The 21,960-nt window shown below is 39.6% G+C and overlaps 1 protein-coding gene across 1 annotated transcript in view; it reads right to left on the reverse strand.

The window, feature by feature from the left end:
* MORC1 (MORC family CW-type zinc finger 1) overlaps positions 1 to 21,960 on the reverse strand; it is a 164,226-nt gene that overhangs the window by 86,408 nt on the left and 55,858 nt on the right. The window contains exons 11-13 of the mRNA XM_068968384.1: positions 20,026 to 20,090; positions 16,569 to 16,712; positions 14,189 to 14,343 (exon numbers count right to left, since the gene is read on the reverse strand). Of these exons, the coding sequence (XP_068824485.1) occupies positions 14,189 to 14,343; positions 16,569 to 16,712; positions 20,026 to 20,090 (364 nt within the window). The remainder of the gene's footprint in view (positions 1 to 14,188; positions 14,344 to 16,568; positions 16,713 to 20,025; positions 20,091 to 21,960) is intronic.

Consider the following 21,960-nt stretch of genomic DNA (forward strand, 5'->3'; position numbering starts at 1 on the left):
GTCTAAAATGTATAAATAACTCAAATAATTGAATAGCAAAAAAAGAAAAAAACCCCTCTTATTGAAAAATGGTCTGAAGACCCGAATAGACAGTTTTCCAAAAAAAAGACACACAAATGGCCAACAGGTACATGAAAAGATGCTTAACATCACTAATAATCAGGGAAAGCAAATCGAAATCACAGTAACTTATGACTTCACACCTATTAGGATGGTTATTGTCAAAAAGAGAAGTGATAGTGTTGTTGAGGATGTGGAGAAAAAGGAATCCTTGTATACTGTTGGTAGGAATGTAAACTGGTACAACCATTATGGAAAATAGTGTGGAGTTTCCTCAAAAATTAAAAATGTAGCTGTTATACGATCCAGAAACCCACTTCTGGGTATATATCTGAAGAAAATGAAGACAGTATGTTGAAGAGATATCTGCACGCCCATCTTCACTGCAACATCAGTCAGTACCGGCAAGATATGGAAATATGGAAGCGACCTAAGTGTCCAATGATGGATGGAAGGTTGAAGAAAGTATGCATGGATGTGTGTGTATGTGAGAGGGAGGGAGGCGAGAGTAGAATATTATTTAGCCATAAAAGAGTTGAAGATTCTCCATTTGTTATAAGAATGAAACTGTAGGGCATTATACTAAGTGAAATAAGCCAGACAGAGAAACATATAATATGATTTACATGCGGAATCCAATAATACTAATAATAAGGTTGAATTCATAAAAACAGAAAGTAGAATCATGGTTGCTGGCAACTGTGGGCCAGAGATAATGGGGAGATGTCGGTCAAAGGGTACAAACTTTCACTTATAAGCTCGATAAGTTCTGAGGATCTAATGCACAGCATGGTGACTATACTAAATAATACTGTATTGTATACTGGAATGTGCTGAGAGAGTAAATCTGAAGCATTCTCACACCTACATAAGCAACATGGTAACTGGGTGAGATGATGTTTTAATTAACCTGACTGTGGTAAATATTTCACAATGTATACGTATAGTGAATCACTCTGTTGTTCACTTTAAGCATATATAATTTTTTGTCAATTATACTCAAGAAACCTGGAAAAAAAATTATTGCCTATCCTAGTCTGGCAAGAAAGAGTAAAATGTTAAATAAAAGTCATTAAATTAGGTAGGCCTTAACATATGAAAGTGAAAGTATTAGTTGTTAGGTCATGTCCAATTCTTTGTGACCCGCAGCCTGTAGCCCACCAGACTCCTCTGTCCATGGAATTCTCCAGGCAAGAATACTGGAGTGGGTTGCCATTCCCTTCTCCAGGGGGTCTTCCTAAGCCAGGGATTGAAGCTGGGTCTCCTGCATTGCAGGCAGATTCTTTATCATCTGAGCCACCAGGGAAGCTCAAAAGGTTTTAATAAACCATATTTTGTTAATGTGTATTAAAGAAGTTTTTAAAATTTCTCTTTGATCCAGAAGTCAATTAAGAACAAAATATTGTGTCTCAAATATTTCCCCCCATCTATAGAGAATGCTATTTCCCTTGTGGTTCAGGCGATAAAGAATCTGCCTGCAACGTAGGAGACCTAGGTTTGATCCATGGGTCAGGAAGATCCCCTGGAGTAGAGAATGGCAACCTACTCCAGTATTTCTGCCTGGAAAATCCCATGGACAGAGGAACCTAGTGAGCTACCGTCCATGGGGTCTCAAAGAGTCGAACAGGACTGAGTGACTAACACTCAGGGAGAATGCTATGTAGATAATCCCCAAATTATTAATTTCATAATTATATTAACATCCTCAAGGTATTCTGATTTTAAAATCCATTTTACTTTTGTGAACAGGAAATAGAGGAGTATATATTTTGAGACTTTTATTTAAATAATCAACAAGCTTGTTAAACCAATGGAATAATCAGGACTTAATGCACATAGAGAATTAAATTGCTAATTTCTAGAATAAGTATCTGAGACAAGCTGTGAAAATCTAATTTACTGCTAGCTAGGTATGGAGTACTGTATTCACAAGATTCCCAAAGTTTAAATTAATCTGACTAATTTTTCAGGAAAAAATAATGGAAACTACTGAAATAACTTACTAAAAAGTTGTCAAAACCCAGTAACTAAAAGAGCAGTTCACATAGATTTTGTCTCTTAAAGGGGGAAGAAATCTAATAGCCTCTTAGAGGTCTGTTTCATATGTATTCTTTGAATGTACAATGACATCCAGGGAATCAACTGACCAAGTGGAAAAGTAATAAAATTCAGTAATAAACTACCAAAGCAATGTTTGATGTTTCCAATCAAATAATAAAACCTAACACAGTTTATGAAAACAAAGCACCAAGAAAATCTGAAGATGGCAATGGTATTTAAACGAGGTCCCTGCCTTCAGGTAGTTCTGCATCTAAATAGATATTTATGTTCTACTTAAAGATTTCATGATCTGAGCACAGTCAGGTCCCAGTCTAGTCAAGGTTATGGTTTTTCCAGTAGTCATGTATGGATGGGAGAGTTGGACTATAAAGAAAGCTGAGTGCTGAAGAATTGATGCTTTTGAACTGTGGTGTTGGAGAAGACTTTTGATAGAGTCCCTTGGACTGCAAGGAGATCCAACCAGTCCATCCTAAAGGAGATCAGTCCTGGGTGTTCATTGGAAGGACTGATGTTGAAGCTGAAACTCCAATACTTTGGCCATCTGATGTGAAGAGCTGACTCATTTGAAAAGACCCTGATGCTGGGAAAGATTGAGGGCACGAGAAGGGCACGACAGAGGATGAGATGGTTGGATGGCATCACTGACTCAATGGACATGAGTTTGGGTAAACTCCAGGTAAACTCTTGCCATCTCCTGTTTGACCACTTTAAATTTGCCTTGATTCATGGACCTAACATTCCAGGTTCCTATGCAATATTGGTCTTTACAGCATCAGACTTTGCTTGCAAAACCAGTCCCATCCACAACTGGGTGTTGTTTTTGCTTTGGCTCCATCTCTTCATTCTTTCTGGAGTTATTTCTCCACTCTTCTCCAGTAGCATATTGGGCACCTACTGACCTGGGGAGTGATGCTGAAGCTGAAACTCTAATACTTTGGCCACCTGATGCAAAGAACTGAGTCACTGGAAAAGATCCTGAAGCTGATTAAAGGCAGGAGGAGAAGGGGATGACAGAGGATGAGATAGTTGGATGATATCATCAACTCAATGTACATGAGTTTGGGTAAGCTCCTGGAGTCCATGATGGACAGGGAAGCCTGGGGTACTGCAATCCATGGGGTCTCAAGAGTCGGACGCGACTGAGTGACTGAACTGAACATTAAAGATCTCAAATAGAAATTACACATCCATTCTTGGAGGACTGTAGATCACACTTTCTCCTCTGGTGAATACTGTTCTGTTTGTCCTTATCTTTGTAATTCTTAGCCAAGCCAGATATGAGTGTGTGTGATCATTTATCATTTATGGTCTCGACAGCATCTCTGGGTTAGGGATAGGAAACTGGTTTCAAGTGACATGCCAACTCCGATCAGCTGGTAGTGATGCCTATACACTCTCGAGGCCAACTACCACTTATCAGAAAGAACTGCCGTGATGGCTTAGAGAGTGTGCGGTGTATGTGAGATGAGAGAGGCCCTATATGATCACTTCCCAGAGGACTTGATTTGAATTGAAGGAAAACGAGGTGAGATGTCTTCAGCAGTGGTGAAGATGTTTCCAGCGCCCTTCTTTCTCTTGGCTCCTGGATGTGGTTGAGGTGGTTGGAATGGTGTACCATCTCCCAGTACAGCACAGTCGATGGTACAATTAGGTGGCAGCTGCACACAGCAGGCTCCATAGCAAAACTCCAGGAATCTGCAGAGTTGGTCCAACTTTGCAGTAATGTCATGACTTCACCTGACAATGGAGCATCATTTTCTTTCATTCCATATTAGCTGCTTCCCACGAGGATCTCAAGCTGAAAAAAATGATTTTAGAACCACCACCATCCTGACTTGAGAAAATACATGAGGACAAAATAAATAGATAAATCATGAATTCAATCATACTTTTAAGGGGTTTTATGTTTTACTACTCACAACTATATCTATATTTGAAAATATGTAGCACATACATGTACAAGACATAATGCTGTCTTCGACAATCATCAGTAGCCAGGGATTCAAGGATTCCAAGCCATACTCTAATGTCCCCTAGGCTTCGTGGCTCCTCCCAGTTCAGAACCACACTATTATGTGCAGGAAGATGGAGGGAAGCCTTATGAAGACATCTTCAAACACAAACTTAGGGAAAGTTAGGTTTCTACTGAGTTCTTCCTTATAAAGAAACAATTTCACTTTCCTTTTTTTGGTTATATTTTTATTTAGTCACATTCATAGCTTTTCTATATGTGCACTAATTTTTCCTATTGTTTCTAAAGAATGAAACTCAAAATTAGACATAATAATATAAATATATTCAAAAAACATGCTGGGTTATCATGGGAAAAAGCCTAGTCAGCTACCTAAGTCCCCCCAACACCTAGGTTAGCATAATTTTTCTTTCTACCAGGATTCTCTTTATCTTCAGTTCAGTTCAGTCACTCAGTCGTGTCTGACTCTTTGCAACCCCATGAATCACAGCACGCCAGGCCTCCCTGTCCATCACCGACTCCCAGAGTTTACTCAAACTCATCTCCATTGAGTCGGTGATGCCATCCAGCCATCTCATCCTCTGTTGTCCCCTTCTCCTTGTGCCCTCAATCTTTCCCAGCATCAGGGTCTTTTCAAATGAGTCAGCTCGTTACATCAGGTGGCCAAAGTATTGGAGTTTCAGCTTCAACATCAGTCCTTCCAATGAACACCCAGGACTGATCTCCTTTAGGATGGACTGGTTGAATCTCCTTGCAGTCCAAGGGACTCTCAAGAGTCTTCTCCAACACCACACTTCAAAAGCACCAATTCTTCCGCACTCAGCCTTCTTCACAGTCCAACTCTCCCATCCATACATGACCACTGGAAAAACCATAGCCTTGACTAGACGGACCTTTGTGGACAAAGTAATGTCTCTCCTTTTTAATATGCTGTCTAGGTTGGTCATAACTTTCCTTCCAAGGAGTAAGCGTCTTTTAAATTCATGGCTGCAATCACTATCTGCAGTGGTTTTGGAGCCCAAAAAATAAAGTCAGCCACTGTTTCCTCTGTTTCCCCTGTTTCCCCATCTATTTGCCATGAAGTGATGGGACTGGATGCCACAATCTTAGTTTTCTTAGACATACACAAAGCATCATGACTTAATGTTCTCAAAAGTCTAAAGATTCGTTATTGTTGTTGTTAACACAACTTATGTTTGTTTAATTCTGATTTTGCTGTCTTAAATTCAGTCATTAGATACAACTTATTCTTTTTTCTAAAGTACACACATGCAGGCTAATGAAGAGTGTTGAGGCTTTGGTTCTTGTGTGGCAGGGAAAAGTCAAACTGTAAGACTCAAAGTGTATTTAATTCTAGACAAAAGAAGGGCTGGCTTTTTCATATTTTCTTTGCAATATAGGTGAGATCTTCTGAGATGTTTTAGCAAGAAATTTCCTTGTAGATGTTAAAAATATCATTATCATGATAATAATACAAGTGCAGTCAGAAAGAAAAAGCAGCATTAAGTGCTGTCAATGGTGATAATTTCAATTATCAGGTGAAAGCACTGTAAATGGATAAAATCTAAGACTGTGATATTTTTAAAAAAACACAAGTCAATGCATTGAACTCCTGAACCATCCTGCTATTTTCTGGGAACTGGTACAAAGTAACAATTTTAAAGAGTATATATTTATGCAATAAAAATCAAGCAAAAATGTCTATAATGCTTTTTGATATTTTATCTCCAATTCCTTTCACATAAAGCCTTTAGCCAATGCAATTCTTTTAGTGGTATAGAGTTCTACTGTTGCTGCTGTCAATAGTAAGGTCTCAACAAACATGGGTAATCAAATAGTTGATAAAAGAAGCTCTTCTTTATAGAAGCATTAGTTAATAAGCAATGAAAATTGATTGAGTTAGAATGCAAGATTTTGGACTCTTAAGGGATATGAGTCTTGATCACTAATTGTTAATATTATTAAAAGAGAACAATTTATGGCTCCTGATAGAACACCCTACAACCTATGAAGCATCTTGATAAAACAGCAACAAAAGAACACACCTGAATTTGGTCAAGCTGCTAGATTCTACCAATTTACAGAGAAATAAAATAAACAGAATGGAAGAATCTGTTAAACTACACCCAGTAATGCAGTCAGAAAAATATAAACTGTGAAAACTGTTAAGACAACCAATTCTTCCTACAAGTAAATTGCCAAAAAAAAAAAAAAGAGAGAGAGAGAGGGAGCAATAAAAAGAAATATGAGGATAGGATGGAGGGGCTATGAAATATAACAGAAAATTCAAAATATAAACAAGAGATAGAATATTTTTATGATATTAAGAAAGTATTGATAATTTTTAGAGGTGATATTCGTATTGTGGTCATGTTTTTAAACAGAGTTCTTACTTTAAGAATACATGTTAAAATATATACAGATATAAAGTGTCTGGAATTTCCTTCACATTCCAGTTGTGGGGGAGTAGGTGGAAGTATGGATAAAACCAATTTGCTGAGGAGTTGATAATTGTTAGGGTTGGATGATGGGTTTATGGGTTTCATAATCAGTTCAGTTCAGTCTTTCAGTTGTGTCTGACTCTTTGCGACCCCATGAACCACCACATGCCAGGCCTCCCTGTCCATCATCAACTCCTTGAATTCACCCAAGCCCATGTCCATCGAGCCGGTGATGCCACCCAGCCATCTCATCCTCTGTCATCCCCTTCTCCTCCTGCCCTCAATCTTTCCCAGCATCAGCGTCTTTTTAAATGAGCAAGCTCTTTGCATTAGGTGGCCAAAGTATTGGAGTTTCAGCTTCAACATCAGTCCTTCCAATGAATACCCAGGACTGATCTCCTTAGGATGGACTGGTTGAATCTCCTTGCAGTCCAAGGGACTCTCAAGAGTCTTCTCCAACACCACACTTCAAAAGCACCAATTCTTCAGCGCTCAGCTTTCTTTATAGTCCAACTCTCCCATCCATACATGACCACTGGAAAAACCATAGCCTTGACTAGACGGACCTTTGTTGGCAAAGTAATGTCTCTGCTTTTTAATATGCTGTCTAGGTTGGTCATAACTTTCCTTCCAAGGAGTAAGTGTCTTTTAATTTCATGGCTGCAATCACCATCTGCAGTGATTTTGGAGCCCCCCAAAATAAAGTCAGCCACTGTTTCCACTGTTTGCCATGAAGTGTTGGGACTGGATGCCATGATCTTAGTTTTCTGAATGTTGAGCTTGAAGCCAACTTTTTCACTCTCCTCTTTCACTTTCATCAAGAAGCTCTTTAGTTCTTCTTCACTTTCTGCCATAAGGGTGGTGTCATCTGCATATCTGAGGTTATTGATATTTCTCCTAGCAATCTTGATTCCAGCTTCTGCTTCATCCAGCCCAGCATTTCTCATGCTGTACTCTGCATATAAGTTAAACAAGCAGGGTGACAATATACAAGCCTTGATGTACTGCTTTTCCTATTTGGAACCAGTCTGTTGTTCTGTGTCCAGTTCTAACCAATGCTTCCTGACCTGCATACAGGTTTCTCAAGAGGCAGGTCAGGTGGTCTGGTATTTCCATCTCTTTCAGAATTTTCCACAGTTTCTTGTGATCCACACAGTCAAAGGCTTTGGCATAGTCAATAAAGCAGAAATAGATATTGTCTCTAAATCCGTCTAATTTGCAATTTACCATATATATTAGTTTACTGCTGCTGCTGCTGCTAAGTCGCTTCAGTCGTGTCTGACTCTGTGTGACCCCACAGATGGCATCCCATCAGGCTCCCCCATCTCTGGGATTCTCCAGGCAAGAACACTGGAGTGGATTGCCATTTCCTTCTGCAATGCAGGAAAGTGAAAACTGAAAGTGAAGTTGCTCAGTGGTGTCTGACTCCTAGCGACCCCATGGACTACAGCCTACCAGGCTCCTCCGTCCATAGGATTTTTCAGGCAAGAGTACTGGAGTGGGCTGCCATTAGTTTACTAGGGCTGCTATAACAAAACACCACATACTCGGTGGCTTAAACAACACAAATTTATCTCCTCTCAGCTCTGGAGCCTGGAAGTCCAAGATCACAGTGCCAGCAGGTTTGGTTTCTCCTGAGGCCTCTCTCCTTGGCTTGCCCATGGCCACGTTCTCCCTGTGTCCTCCCGGGGTGTTCTCTGTGCACACCCATCCCTGGTGTATCTTTGTGAGTCCACAGTTCCTTTTCTTGTAAGGACACCAGTCACATTAGATCAGGGTTCACCATAATGTCCTCTTTTAAACAAAATCACCTCTTTAAAGGTCCTGTCTCCAAATATAATCACATTCTGGGGGTTCTGGGAATTAGGACTAAAACATATGAATTCAGAGGAGACACAGTTCAGCCCCTAACACCAGAATGAAAATGTTTTAAAATAAAAGATAAAATACAGTATTTTTAAAATAGAATACACAAAATTCATAACTTCAAAAACTGAATTTTAAAAAAATGTGACTTGCTGGGGCTTCCCTGGTGGTTCAATGGTAAAGAATCGGCCTGTCAAGATAAGAGACACAGGTTGGATCCCTGGTCTGGGAAGATCTCACGTGCCATGGAGCAACTAGGCCCATACCCCACACCTACTGAGCCTGTGCTCGAGAGCCTGGGAACCAAAACCAATGAGCCCCTGCACAGCAACTAATGAAGCCCATGAGCCCTCGAGCCCAAGCTCTGCAACAGGGGAAGCCATCACAACGAGAAGCCTGCGTACTGCAACGAGAGAGCAGGCCCCACTCTCTGCAACTAGAGAAAAGTCTGCACAGCAGTAAAGACCCAGAACAGCCATAAATAAATAAATCTAAAAAAAAATATGACTTGCTTCTCAGCCGGCATCTTTAGACAAATTTGTCTTATAGTCTCACCTTTTAATACTTCCACAGGCCTCCTCACTCAGTGTGGATTCCTAGCAGAATGTTGTGTTTCACTTTTCTTAAAGTACTTTCCTGTGATCTCAGAGACTTAAATATAGCGTAAGAGAAACAAAATTTTGCTGTAGGCAGCTAACTCTATTGAGCTACTGCACAGTTATGGGCTGAATGTTTGTATACCTCCTAAATTTCTATTTGACACCTAATTTCTAATGTGATGGTATTAACAGGCAGGGCCTTTGAAACGCAATGAGATCATGAGGGAAACCCACCATGAATGGCATCAGGGCCCTTATAAGAAGAGGCCAGAGAGCTTGCTCACACCTGTTTCCACCACAGGAGGATACAACAAGATGTTAGCAGTTTGCAAACCAGAAGAAGAGTTCTCACCAGAACCCAACCATGCTGGTACCCTGATCTTGGACTTCCAGTATCCAAATCTATGAAAAATAAATTTATTGTGTTCATAAACTGGTCAGTTTATGGTATCTAGCTATAGCAGCCCAAGCTAAGGCATAAAGAATTATCTGTTTTAAAAAGGATTATTCGTTTAACAAATATCATCCCTTACTCTCAAAATTATACAGACCGAGAAACCGCGAATAGGGCTAACTGTCCTCACCCAGTGTCCCATTTCTACCTCACGGGAGGTCATCAGGAGAAGGCCAAGTGCTTGCTTTCTGTACGCTGTGCTACAGGATTTAAATAAAATTCATAGCGAAAATGCTGGCCAAACCTCACGTACAAGGAAAAACCGCACATTAGGTAAAAGTCAACATCAGATTCCAAAAAAGCTCCCATTTCTTCATATGAAAAACTGAGGCCTAATAAAGTGATTACATTTAATAGGAATAAATGTAAGAGTCTACTCTAGTGTCCAAAAACACTTACTGGAAAAACATAAAAGAGATATGACTTCACACACATTAAACATTTTATTAAGGATTTTAATTGTTAATAAAGACACTGAGGGTCAATAATATGCTTACTGAAATGAATATATTACGCTACAGCAACAGAATTACAACTTAAAGAAATGATAATCCCACTTTACACAAGATTTCATCTGAAATTTTTGTTTCTAGGTGATACACTTTATGAAGAATAATGTTAAAATGGTGAATATATTTAATGCCTTGTCAAAGAAAGAGTATCAACAGAACTTGAAAGTGCTGGAGTAAAATAAGACTGAAAAGAGAGACAAAAGACTTCAAACACCTGAAGGTCTGTCATTTGAAAAGGCTTTAGGCCTATCCTTCCTGCCCCAAGGGGAAACAAGGACGTTAGCCTTGCTAACTCCTCATCCTTCAGGAAGTATCTCTTCCTTAGGGAGGCCCTTCCCTAGCTTCTACACTGTGAGCTCCTGATCGCTGGCTCCTACACACTCATTCTTCTCTCTTGGGAACCAATCCCATTTCTAATTGTCAAACTGTGTTAGCCCTACTAAACTGTAAATTCCCAGAGAGGGTGGGCCACGTCTGATGTATCGGTCCTATAACATTCTGTGCCTGGCACCAATGAATGAATGAATAAAAGAACACATGAGAAACAGATTTGACATTAATATAAGAATGTATTTTCTAACACAGTTATGCAAAGATTCATAGCTGCCTCAAGAAGGAGCAATTTTTCTTTCATGAGAAAAATTTTACCCTGTTTAGGCATAAAATGGCTTCCACTTGCCTGGGACTTCCCAAGTGGCTCAGTGGTAAAGAACCTGCCTGCCAGTGCAGGAGATGTGGTTCTGATCCCCGGGTCAGGAAGATCCTGTAGAGGAGGAAATGGCAACCCACTGCACTATTCTTGCCTGGGAAATCCCATGGACAGAGGAGCCTGGTGGGAGATAGATAGTTCACGGGGTTTCAAAGAGGCGGACATGACTGACATGACTGAACAGACGGACATACACGCAGTGCCTGGGGCAGGGGTGGGTGAGGTAAAGGGGGTTCATGCATGGTGGGGGTGGGTGACTGGATTAAACAACTTTTAACCTTATTGCCAACCCGGGCCCTGTGATTTGCATTCTGCTGGTAAAGGCTGTGTTTATTACATCATAAATTTCATTTTAGCTGATCAGCTATAATCTGATCTGTTTTGAAAAATTTTAGTGATACATTTCTGTGTAATTACTTCTGTTCAAATTCAAATTTCATTTGCTATTTCTCCCTATCTTTTCCTTCTCCTTCTCTCTCCATTCCAAAAAGCTGATGATTAATATTTCCATTTTACTGTAAGGATGCATAAAGTTTCAGAAAACACAGTAGCAGACAGTGATGTGAGGACAGATTCAGAGACAAGAAGAATACTTCTGAGATTCTTAGCATCAACTGTGCCAAAAGTAAATGCAGATCTGACAAATGACACAAAATCATTACCTCGCCATTTCCTTTTCTGCTGATTGGATTTTTAAATACAAGGGCCCAATTTTCCATAGAAACAGATCAGATTTACAGCAAATACAAAAATTGCATCTTTTATTTATAAGGTTAAAAATCTACCCAAATACTTTTCATTAAAATTGTGTGTCTGTAATATTGACTCTCAGAGGGTTAGTCAAGCATTACATAACTTTGCTTCTTCCTGTGGGAATTAATAAGCAGAGACCTTGAAGGTTAATCTCCTCATCACAGTTCCTGAGACTACTGATTCTGACCTTGATTACTTGATTCAGTTTGATATTGAAGTAGTTGTGAGATATGTGAGGAAATACACATGCTCACTCTCCTTTCTCCACTCTCTGCTTTCTTTCTAGAGGAACATCTTTTGTGAGAGCAACCTCTAGTCCTAACTCCATTCATGGACAATTATGGAACTAGGAATCAACATGTTTTTAACCATTAGTGATTAACATAAAAATATAACTTACTTATTTTGAATCATACTACATCTTCGGTTGAGAAGACTTTGAAAAAGTTAGGTAGATAAAATAGGGATAGGAAGTTATACAGAGGAGAGAAACTTGGCAAGTCACACTCTGTGGAGTTGACAGCACCATGCTGGGAGGGCACCCACACTCCAAAGGAACTTACAGAGACAAGCCGTATAATCAGGACTGTGTATGACTGTCTTGAGTAAATCTGGGCTGGATTGAAATCATTCCTATAGTCTTTAAACTGAAGGCCTAATTCCTTCTGAGGACTTAATTCTTTACTCTAAGGATAAGCTGAAGGTTCAATACTTTGGCCACCTGATGGCGAAAAGCCGACTCACTGAAAAAGACGCTAATGATGGGAAAGATTGAGGGCAGGAGGAGAAGGGGGCGACAGAGGATGAGATGGCTGGATGGCATCACAGACTTAATGGACATGAGTTTGAGCAAACCTTGGAAGTTATTGAAGGACAGGGAACCCTGGTGTGCTGCAGTTCACAGGGTCATAGAGTCAGATGCAACTTAGTGATTGAACAAAGATATGCAAGGATAAACAAGACAAAGAAGAGATTATGGAGAAAATATGAGGATGGAGGAAGTTACATAATTTTCAAATGCTTAACGTTTACTTTTTGAACCATGTTATGCTAGCATTTAAAGACCAGTGAGTAGATCACTGATTTACACAACCTCACTCCGTATCTTCCAATGTTTTATATAGCTTCAAGCACACCCTGCCAAATAACGTAGTCTTTCCTACATTCACTATAACTTCAACATGTCTCTGAGAAAAAAACATACATGTGAAACAGTATGCCTTTGCTAAGCATAAGTAACATGCACGTACTCTTCAGAGAAGTGTTTCTTAAACTTTATTGTATATTCGCATCTCCTGAAGACTTTGCTAACATGCAGATTGTAATCCAGCAGGTCTTGGGTGGGGCCTCAGATTCTGCATGTACACCAAGCTCTCAGGTGATGCTGATGCTGCTAGTCCACAGACCACACTCTGAGGAGGCTTTAGACTATGACAGGAAAATCCAGCACCCACAGGAAATTAACACCCTCAATGTCATTCCTACCTTTATATTTGTTTCCCCTGAGTTCTTTCACTCTTTCCTGTTTCACTGGTATGAGACAATATCAGGATTGAGCAGAGTGGGCGCACATACAAAAGAAATTCTAAAATTACAACTTCAAGTGAAACAATAATAAGCTTTTAAGTTGTCTCAAGGGTAGGACATAATTTTTGATATGCATGAATTATACATACTTTATGCAATTCACTGAACAAATACACAATAGCCTGTGTATTTCCATAAATGAAGCAATATGTCTGCAAAATTTAAAGGAAGCTTAATTAATGCACAGCACACCATTTCATGTGGCTTCCCTCATAGCTCAGTCAGTAAAGAATCTGTCTCCACCTGGGTTTGATTCCTGGGTGGGGAAGATCCCCTAGGGAAGGAAATGGCAACCCACTCCAGAATTCTTGCCTGGAGAATTCCAAGGACAGAGGAGCCCAGCAGGCTACAGTCCATGGACTTGGAAGAGTCAGACACGACTTAGCGACTGAATCACTCGTCATCATCACACCACTTAATTGTCAGGCGTCTCTGGAGAGTGAGGTGATCTGAATAAATCAAATTTTCTAGATAAGTTCAGTTTATCTCTTTACATTTCCAAGTGTATGTAGTGATTTTTCTTCTAAATCTTTCTGTAATGAACATATTCAAGACTTGTCAGATATACAAAACAAGGTTTAATATATCTACAATTATTCAGGGTCAACAATGATTACTCTATAGAAAGATTGAGGGAAAGAGGAGAAGGCAGATGAGATGGTTGGATGGAATTACCGACTCAATGGATATGAGTTTGAACAAACTCCAGGAGACAGTGAAGGACAGGGAAGCCTGGTGTGCTGTATTTCATGGAGATGCAAAGAGCTGGACACAACTTAGCTACTGAACAACAATAATAGGAGCTGCTTAGGTCTGTGTGGGACTCTGCACTCCTATACAGCAGAGTCTTAGAGTGTCCTTTGGGTGGTTCTCAGCGTATTTCCAGCAAACTTCTGCCCCCTTCCTACATGATCAGCTGCCATTGCATACTGCTCTTTGATCGCCTTCCTCTTATAATTGTTAATCTGCTGGCTTATTTTTCATGTAATATTCTAGGGAAGATTCTGAGACTAACTTCTTTTCTATTTCCCCTTTGTTTGTCTTATTAATTCAGGTGCTCTCGTTCAGGCTTTTGGGTTACTGTTTATCTGAATGAGTACAATCATTCCAGTGTACAGACATCATCAATTTAATCCCCATTAAGCATCTCTTATCATGGCTACTGAATACTCACTGATCCTGGTGTCCTTACAGTACTGGACCAAGTACTGTCCCATAACTTTTAGAAGATGATTATACTCATGGACATTGAGAAATTCCTGCTTATTATGGGATGGTTCCATGATCTCCAAGGGTATATTAACAATTCCAACTACACCTGCACCGAGTCTGGAAGAATAAATACATATATAAATTATGTGAAATTAAGCTAAGAAAACAGAAAAGGCTAGTATTTATCTTTCAAAATCCATTAAAAAAATAAATTCAGTCATTTGGTCGAAAGCATGTCAAAGTTAACAAGTTATAACTGTACTTTTTAATGTAAGTCTATGGTCATTCCAGTTGTGTTTGGTCCCATAATACAAAATGTCTTAATATGTCATTACTGAGTTAATATGACTCCTTTTCTAAACCTATAACCTGACATGGGGAGTCAGGGTGAGTAGGAAAATGAGGACTTGAAGCAGTAAACATCCCTAACAATCCCTTGCAGAGATAAACTGACACGGTCCTCTTAACAATACAGGCCAGACAGTTGCTTTTTTTCATCCTTGCTTCACCTGTCAGGTTAGATTTCTCCTCATCATTATAGAGGTCCCCGGGTGCTCAGTGAAATCTATTAAGGGAATATACAGGCTGTACTATCTGAGAAAGGAATAGCCTGATGGATAAACTTGATTTTTTTTTCACATTTCAGCAGCTCTTGATGTATGCAGCTGGGCTCTTCTGCTTAATGCTGTAATCTGTTTGGGGAAAAGGCGTCCAGAAATCAGGCTCTTCAGGGGCTCCCAAGGCCTCTGCCTACGGCTGGTGCACAAGCCATGCCTTCCCAATTTGTGGCTTTCCATCATATTTTCCATCACTTTCCCTTTCCACCCTGCCCTTCCTTCAACTATTCATTCTGTAAGACTAAATTTGGGCATCATTTCTTCCAGGAGACCTAACTTAACTTTCTCAGGTTTGGTTCACTGCCCCTCATAAGAGGGTCTTTTTGCACCTGGTCCTTGCCTATAACAGATATTTGTTTGTTCATTTATCAATTCATTCATGCTCAGCACCTGGTCCCATGCCAGAAACCAGGAATACGTTATGAATAAGGAAGATAAGGTCCCTGTTTATGAGGTTTCTCTTCTATTAAAGGCTGAAAGCCATTACGGGTGACAAGATAATTTCAGATGGTATAAGCGGTGTAAGCAAAATACAGCAGGTGCCATAATATGTGAAGAGAGATAAGGTGGAAGGAGTGATGTCAGAGGCTAATTTTAATTATATAGTCCAAGAGACCTTCCTATGGAGCAGATTTCAGAGCTGATGCCTGAGCGACATGCTAGGACCATCACTTAAGAAGATCTAAGGACAGAAGGTTCAATGCAGAGGGAATGGCAAATGTCAAGGCCCAGAGGCAGAAACGAGTTTAGGATGTTTGAGAAACAAGATGCCTGCCGGCGTGCAGGGAATGCTGTCAGAGGGTGGGTATTGGAGCGGGTGTCCCAGAGCCAGGCAGAAGCCAGATCACTGGCAGGACATGAAAACCAGTGCTATTCTACATGCACTGGGATTTTAAGCAAGAGAGTAAACTAATTTATATTTTAAAAGCTCATTCTCACTGTTTCCACACAATATAAAAAATACGTATTTATACACTTGTCCTTCTCACTGGACTATAAGTTCCTTAGCAAAAGGTAGTAGGTCTTCAGCATTTTGTCTGCAGAGTTTAGTACAGTGCCTGGCACATGGTACTATAATACCAGTGCTTGCTGAATAAACAAGTGAATGAATCATGATCTCCTTGAGAGTGAGGAGACAAGATGAAGAAATGTTCCCCTGAGCTATCCTATTGCTCTTGGTTATCCTGTCTGATTCTGTAATTTTCTACAGTCTCTCTTCAGGGCTCTGCGTAATTCACGAGAGCAGCTTGTGGAGCTTCAGACCAACCACTGGGAAAGCACCAGAATGTATTCCTCTGGAATCCAGGCAGGCTGGCGAGAGCTAAGAATATACGCTCATGCAGGTAACTGGCAAGAACTCATACATGCTGGGGCTACACAAAATGTTGAAAGGGTTGTGTTACAAGACTATGGATTTTTCTTTTCTAAAATTTCTTTATTCTGCTTGCATTATTTTTTAATTGGAGAAATATCAGCAACTTCACCCGAGTAGATGGCACAGAAATGGTAAAATTTCCAAAAGTGTGCTTTTTCCTTAGAGCAGGCATGCAATCCTACTGATATTATAAATTAGGCAGATGAATGACTGCACATTAATGGGAAGGGTGGATGGGGGACACGACACCTGCTCCCATTATGATTAATTACTCATCTAACTCCACAGACAGGATCCTACCACATCTTCCCTCAGCCTGCCTGTGCCTCTGAAAACAAAAACATACTTACAAGGACTTCAGTTTCAACTGTGGGCCGACTTTCTCGTGCATTTTGATCAAGCGGTTATTACTATAAATGAACATCCCAGCTTGGCTTCGGTTTTCTATGTTCACACCAAAGAACAGGGTGAGTGTCCTTGCTTTTTTTAACTCTCTAGCATTACATTTAGAAAGTTAAAAAAAAAAAAAACATTAAGTAAAAATATACATTTTACAAACTAATAATAATTAAATAACTCAGAAGGTAAACATAAAGGAACTATATATATACATATATATTAAAAATATCCAGGTATTTTGCAAAACCTAGTTGGCACATTCAGTATCTCTCTATAGCCAAGTATTTTGCATAAACATGATTGGCAATAACCATACCAGTCAAACATAAGCATTGCTTGGTTCACATATGAGTTTGCCAATTAAATTTATAAGAACTAGAAAGTGCAGTGGAATTGTGAAACATTAACTGGTCTAATAAGTACATTGCAGCATTTTTGAAAAATGATCATCTGACCATGTGAAAATGTAGGTATTTCCAACACTGAATGTGATTTCTAACTTTCATGTTCTCAAACCTCCAAATATTCTACACAGATTCAGTTCAGTTCAGTTTAGTTGCTTAGTCGCGTCTGACTCTCTGCGACCTCATGAACTACAGCACACCAGGCCTCCCTGTCCATCACCAACTCCTGAAGTTCACCCAAACTCATGTCCATTGAGTCGGTGATGCTGACTCTTGATGATCTCATCCTCTGTTGTCCCCTTCTCCTCCTGCCTTCAATCTTTCCCAACATCAGGGTCTTTTCCAATGAGTCAGCTCTTCACATCAGGTGGCCAAAGTATTGGAGTTTCAGCTTCAACATCAGTCCTTCCAGTGAACACCCAGGACTGATCTCCTTTAGGATGGACTGGTTGGATCTCCTTGCAGTCCAAGGGACTCTCAAGAGTCTTCTCCAACACCACAGTTCAAAAGCATCAATTCTTTGGTGCTCAGCCTTCTTCACAGTCCAACTCTCCCATCCATACATGACCACTGGGAAAACCATAGCTTTGACTAGACGGACCTTTGTTGGCAAAGTAATGTCTCTGTTTTCCAATATGCTATCTAAGGTTGGTCATAACTTTCCTTCCAAGGAGTAAGTGTCTTTTAATTTCATGGCTGCAGTCACCATCTGCAGTGATTTTGGAGCCCCCCAAAAATAAAGTCAGCCACTGTTTCCACTGTTTCCCCATCTATTTCCCATGAAGTGATGGGACTGGATGCCATGATCTTAGTTTTCTGAATGTTGAGCTTGAAGCGAACTTTTTCACTCTCCTCTTTCACTTTCATCAAGAGGCTCTTTAGTTCTTCTTCACTTTCTGCCATAAGGGTGGTGTCATCTGCATATCTGAGGTTATTGATATTTCTCCTGGCAATCTTGATTCCAGCTTGTGCTTCTTCCAGCCCAGTGTTTCTCATGATGTACTCTGCATATAAGTTAAATAAGCAGGGTAACAATATACAGTCTTGACGTACTCCTTTTCCTATTTGGAACCAGTCTGTTGCTCCATGCCCAGTTCTAACTGTAGCTTCCTGACCTACACAGATTGGAATGTGCCAAAAGATATTCTTCCGTTATCTTTTTCCAAATTCAAAAGTAAATAAAAGCTAATGAAGCATGTTTACAAGGACAACAGCTTCTGTTTTTCTGACTCTATCTGCTGTACTATGTTTTATGTGACATTTGCATTAAAAGTATAAAAGCAGAAATTAAGAGACAGCAGAATACACAAGAAACCATCATAGGAGCAGGAGGCTGAAAAGCACTTGCATGTAAGAACCAGAAAGAGGGGCATGACTTCGAGTACAAGCTCATCTCTGTAATAACCATATGACTATGGATGAGCCACTTCAACTTTTTGTCTCATCTGGAAAATGGGCATTGTATCCGTCTAGCCACTTGGGATGCCATGAAGATTAAAAGAAATGATACTCTGCATGAGTCTGGAAGGCTTTAGGTGCGTGGCAAATGTCATTCTCCTTTTCCACCAAGAATGGTATCGAACGTAGTTCTTTCCCTCCACTCATCCCGTAGCTCCCCTCATTCCACAGAAACAGCTTCTTTCTTTTCAAATTCATGATCATAGGCTATTAAAATTAATACAATATACTTGCTGGACTGGTTAAATATATCTATCATTAAAGGACAATAACAAAGCTTTAGCAGTCCTTCTATGTGGACGCAATGACAGAATACATTAGATTTTCTGAGGGAGTTACTGACATGAATTAATATATTATGTATTTTTAAATGCACAAACATGTAGGGTTAAATATATATGAATCAAACTTTTTCTCAAAAATGTCTACTCTATAATTAGGTCCCTGCTGTTTAACTAAAAAGAATATTGATTTTGTAAAGAACCCCAAAACAGACTATTAGAGGGTATGACATAATCACTCTGCGATATGGCATACTGGATTGTCTTCAAATATTAAAAAAAGCATGTTGCTATAAAAACAAGTCCACCCCAACTAGCATTATTATAAAACATAGGTTTCTCACCTTTTATATCTATCATTGTGATAACAAAAAAGTCATCAACCAGCTCTTTCCTTCTGAAGACTTTAAAGTGGCCTTTGCTTTTCAGTAAAGAATCCTGTGGCAATTGTTTGTTATTTATTTTGATACATGCATAATTAGCAGTTCAAATTTAAGTTGTGAGGAAAGTTATGGCTATATAGTGGGCTTCCCTGGTGGCTCAGACAGTAAAGAATCTGTCTGCAATGCAGGAGACCCAGGTTCAATCCCTGGGTTAGGAAGGTCCCCTGGAGAAGGGAATGTCAACCCACTCCAGTATTCTTGCCTAGAGAATTCCATGGATAGAGGAGCCTGATGGGCTACAGTCCACAGAGTTGCAAAAGGTTGGACTTGACTGAGCAACTCACACACACATGGTCATATAGCACATCACAATTCACACATACCAAAACATGCTGAAAACCAGTAACACTTCCCTAAAAATTTGTTTCTAAAAGTTACCACAGTTTTCAAAGTCTGGCTTAACTTGGACAACAGCTATTATTTTCAGTTTAATTTGTTTAACACTCGAGCTGGACAGCAAGTCAACCTTACCAATGTAAACAATGGTTTTGTAATACAGGCTTGCTATTTTTATTTTAATTGTATATAAGTGACACTTTGACCTGAAATATCGTCCATCTTAAATTGAAAGCAGTACTGGAAGAGAGAAGAAACTGGGACTAACCATTCAGAGTTCAAATACCAGAGGACATAGAGAAAGTGAAGCTGCCAGGTAACCCCTTGAGCAGTTCACTTCTTCATCATAAAATGATGACTAGCATAAAATGTCACAGGCTAAGGAAGAGAAACTGTCATAATAATCACCAAATCTGTCTACAGTGAAATCAGAGTTTGTTTTAACAAAGTGCAGAGGGTTCCAACAAACAATATCTCCTGTCTTACCTCTGCTTCTCTTGAAGAATCTTCTGCTTTGCTTTAACATCTTCCAGAGCTTTCTGTAATACATCCTAGAAAAGTACATTTGGTTAGGAGAAAACATAATGCCACTAAATTAATGAGAGCTGAGTTGATATTTATTATCCTATTATCCAGGGGTTTCACAAGGGTAACAGTGATAGGTCACACTGCCTAATGCAATTCTACCACAGCAAATACTCAATAAACACTTGATAGATATGAAGTTCCAATAGCTAAGAAGACCAACCAAATCCAAGCCCACAGTTCTCTTTTTGCGCATATTCCAACGTCCTCTCTGTCTTTAGAAAAATAGCCACTGCTCCCTTTAAAATCACAGCAGCTTTCACACAAACAACGTGAAAGCTTGGGAAAGTCATTCAGTGTACCTGGCCTTTGTCTGTGAGAATGGACAATGCTTCATCATGTGATCCATCACTAAGGCCCTTTTCAGGAAAAAAGAAACTGTGACTACATTTTATCAAAGGCCAAAAGAAAATGTCTCCTCTGTGTCAAGTTCTACACAGTCTTCACTAATACTCCCCTAACTTTCGCCTTAAGGATATCCCATCCTTGGATTTTCTCCCTTTCAGAATGCCTCCATACCAGTGCCTGCCTGTTTTTCTTTTCTTCTAACTTGATATATCAGCTCATTCATAACACTATCTCTAGTATCTTCCCTCCAGTCAGGCAGAAAAGAAATAATGCATCATCACTATTTCACAAATAAGAACAAACTTTTAACCTGCTCCATCCACCTGATGTGAAAGATGTGCATCTCATTTGATGGGTAGACCACAGAGTGAACTTATTTTCACCGACTTGTAAAAGAAAATGGTAAATGCTTGGCAAGTATTTCACTTCAAATTCAACCACTCAACTGCCTAGACGAATTTAAGATGTCAAAAGCTGAGGTCATTCTGCTTAGCTCTCTTCTCTGAGTTAAGAAGTCAGCGCACATCAGAGCAACAAAGCAAGTTGCTCAAAGACGTCCCCACCTTTCCTGTCAATGGACTTAGAGCACAGAGCAGAGAGGTGGTGAAAGGTAATGGGCTCAGGCAGGGAGCAAGCGAGGTCCTGACCCATTAGAAAGCGTCTGTTTCTTTTGTCTTGCAAACACATAAAACTAAGGAAATTGATTTTTTTTAGAGACAAAATAAAGCTTAAACTTTCTTTTAAAAATCTGTAACAATAAGATAGGTCTATATTTACCTTAAAAAAAAGTGAAAAGAAATAGGTAAAAGAGTTTTGGGGAAACCATGGAGCACTTTGGGGAACTACCATGTGCTACTCTCTGACTTCATCCCATATTCATGAGATATGAGATATGAGAGCTCTTCCTCACAGCCTTGGTCCTTGAAAGTTTAAGAGCAAATTACAGAAAGAATTCCTACACTGAGACTGCAGAACAGGAAGAAGGAAGGGTGACGTAAAGCATTTCTTTTCTCCAAACACCTCCTTACCCCATGCAAGCAAAGAAATATGCCAAATGATAAATATGCACTACAGTAGAAAGTCTGGTACTGTATTTTTGGTAAAAGTTAGCAAACTTACATGTCCTGCAGCAACATTCTTTTTCTCTTAGTTGCTATATATTGTAATTAATAAGAATAGTTCTTTACAACCTATCTTACTCATGGGCATATTGCAAGGATTACAGAGAATGCTTATGAACTGTGTGGAATAACTCATAAGAAAAGAGCTTTGCAAGCTGGAAGCATTGTTATTAATATTCATAATTACAGTATATAGCTCCTGGCAATAGAAAGAAGGATTGCTTATTAGTGTTCTCTCTGCTCTCCCCATTTATTTAGGTCCATAGGGAGCTATAATTTGAAGAGATATTTTCAGGGAGACTCGATGGGCTAGTTTTTCCTTTTAGCTTTTCATTATTTTCTCCCTTTCTTTATACTTTTCCCTTCA

This window comes from Capricornis sumatraensis, chromosome 1 (assembly GCF_032405125.1).
Source record: "Capricornis sumatraensis isolate serow.1 chromosome 1, serow.2, whole genome shotgun sequence".
NCBI lineage: Eukaryota > Metazoa > Chordata > Mammalia > Artiodactyla > Bovidae > Capricornis > Capricornis sumatraensis.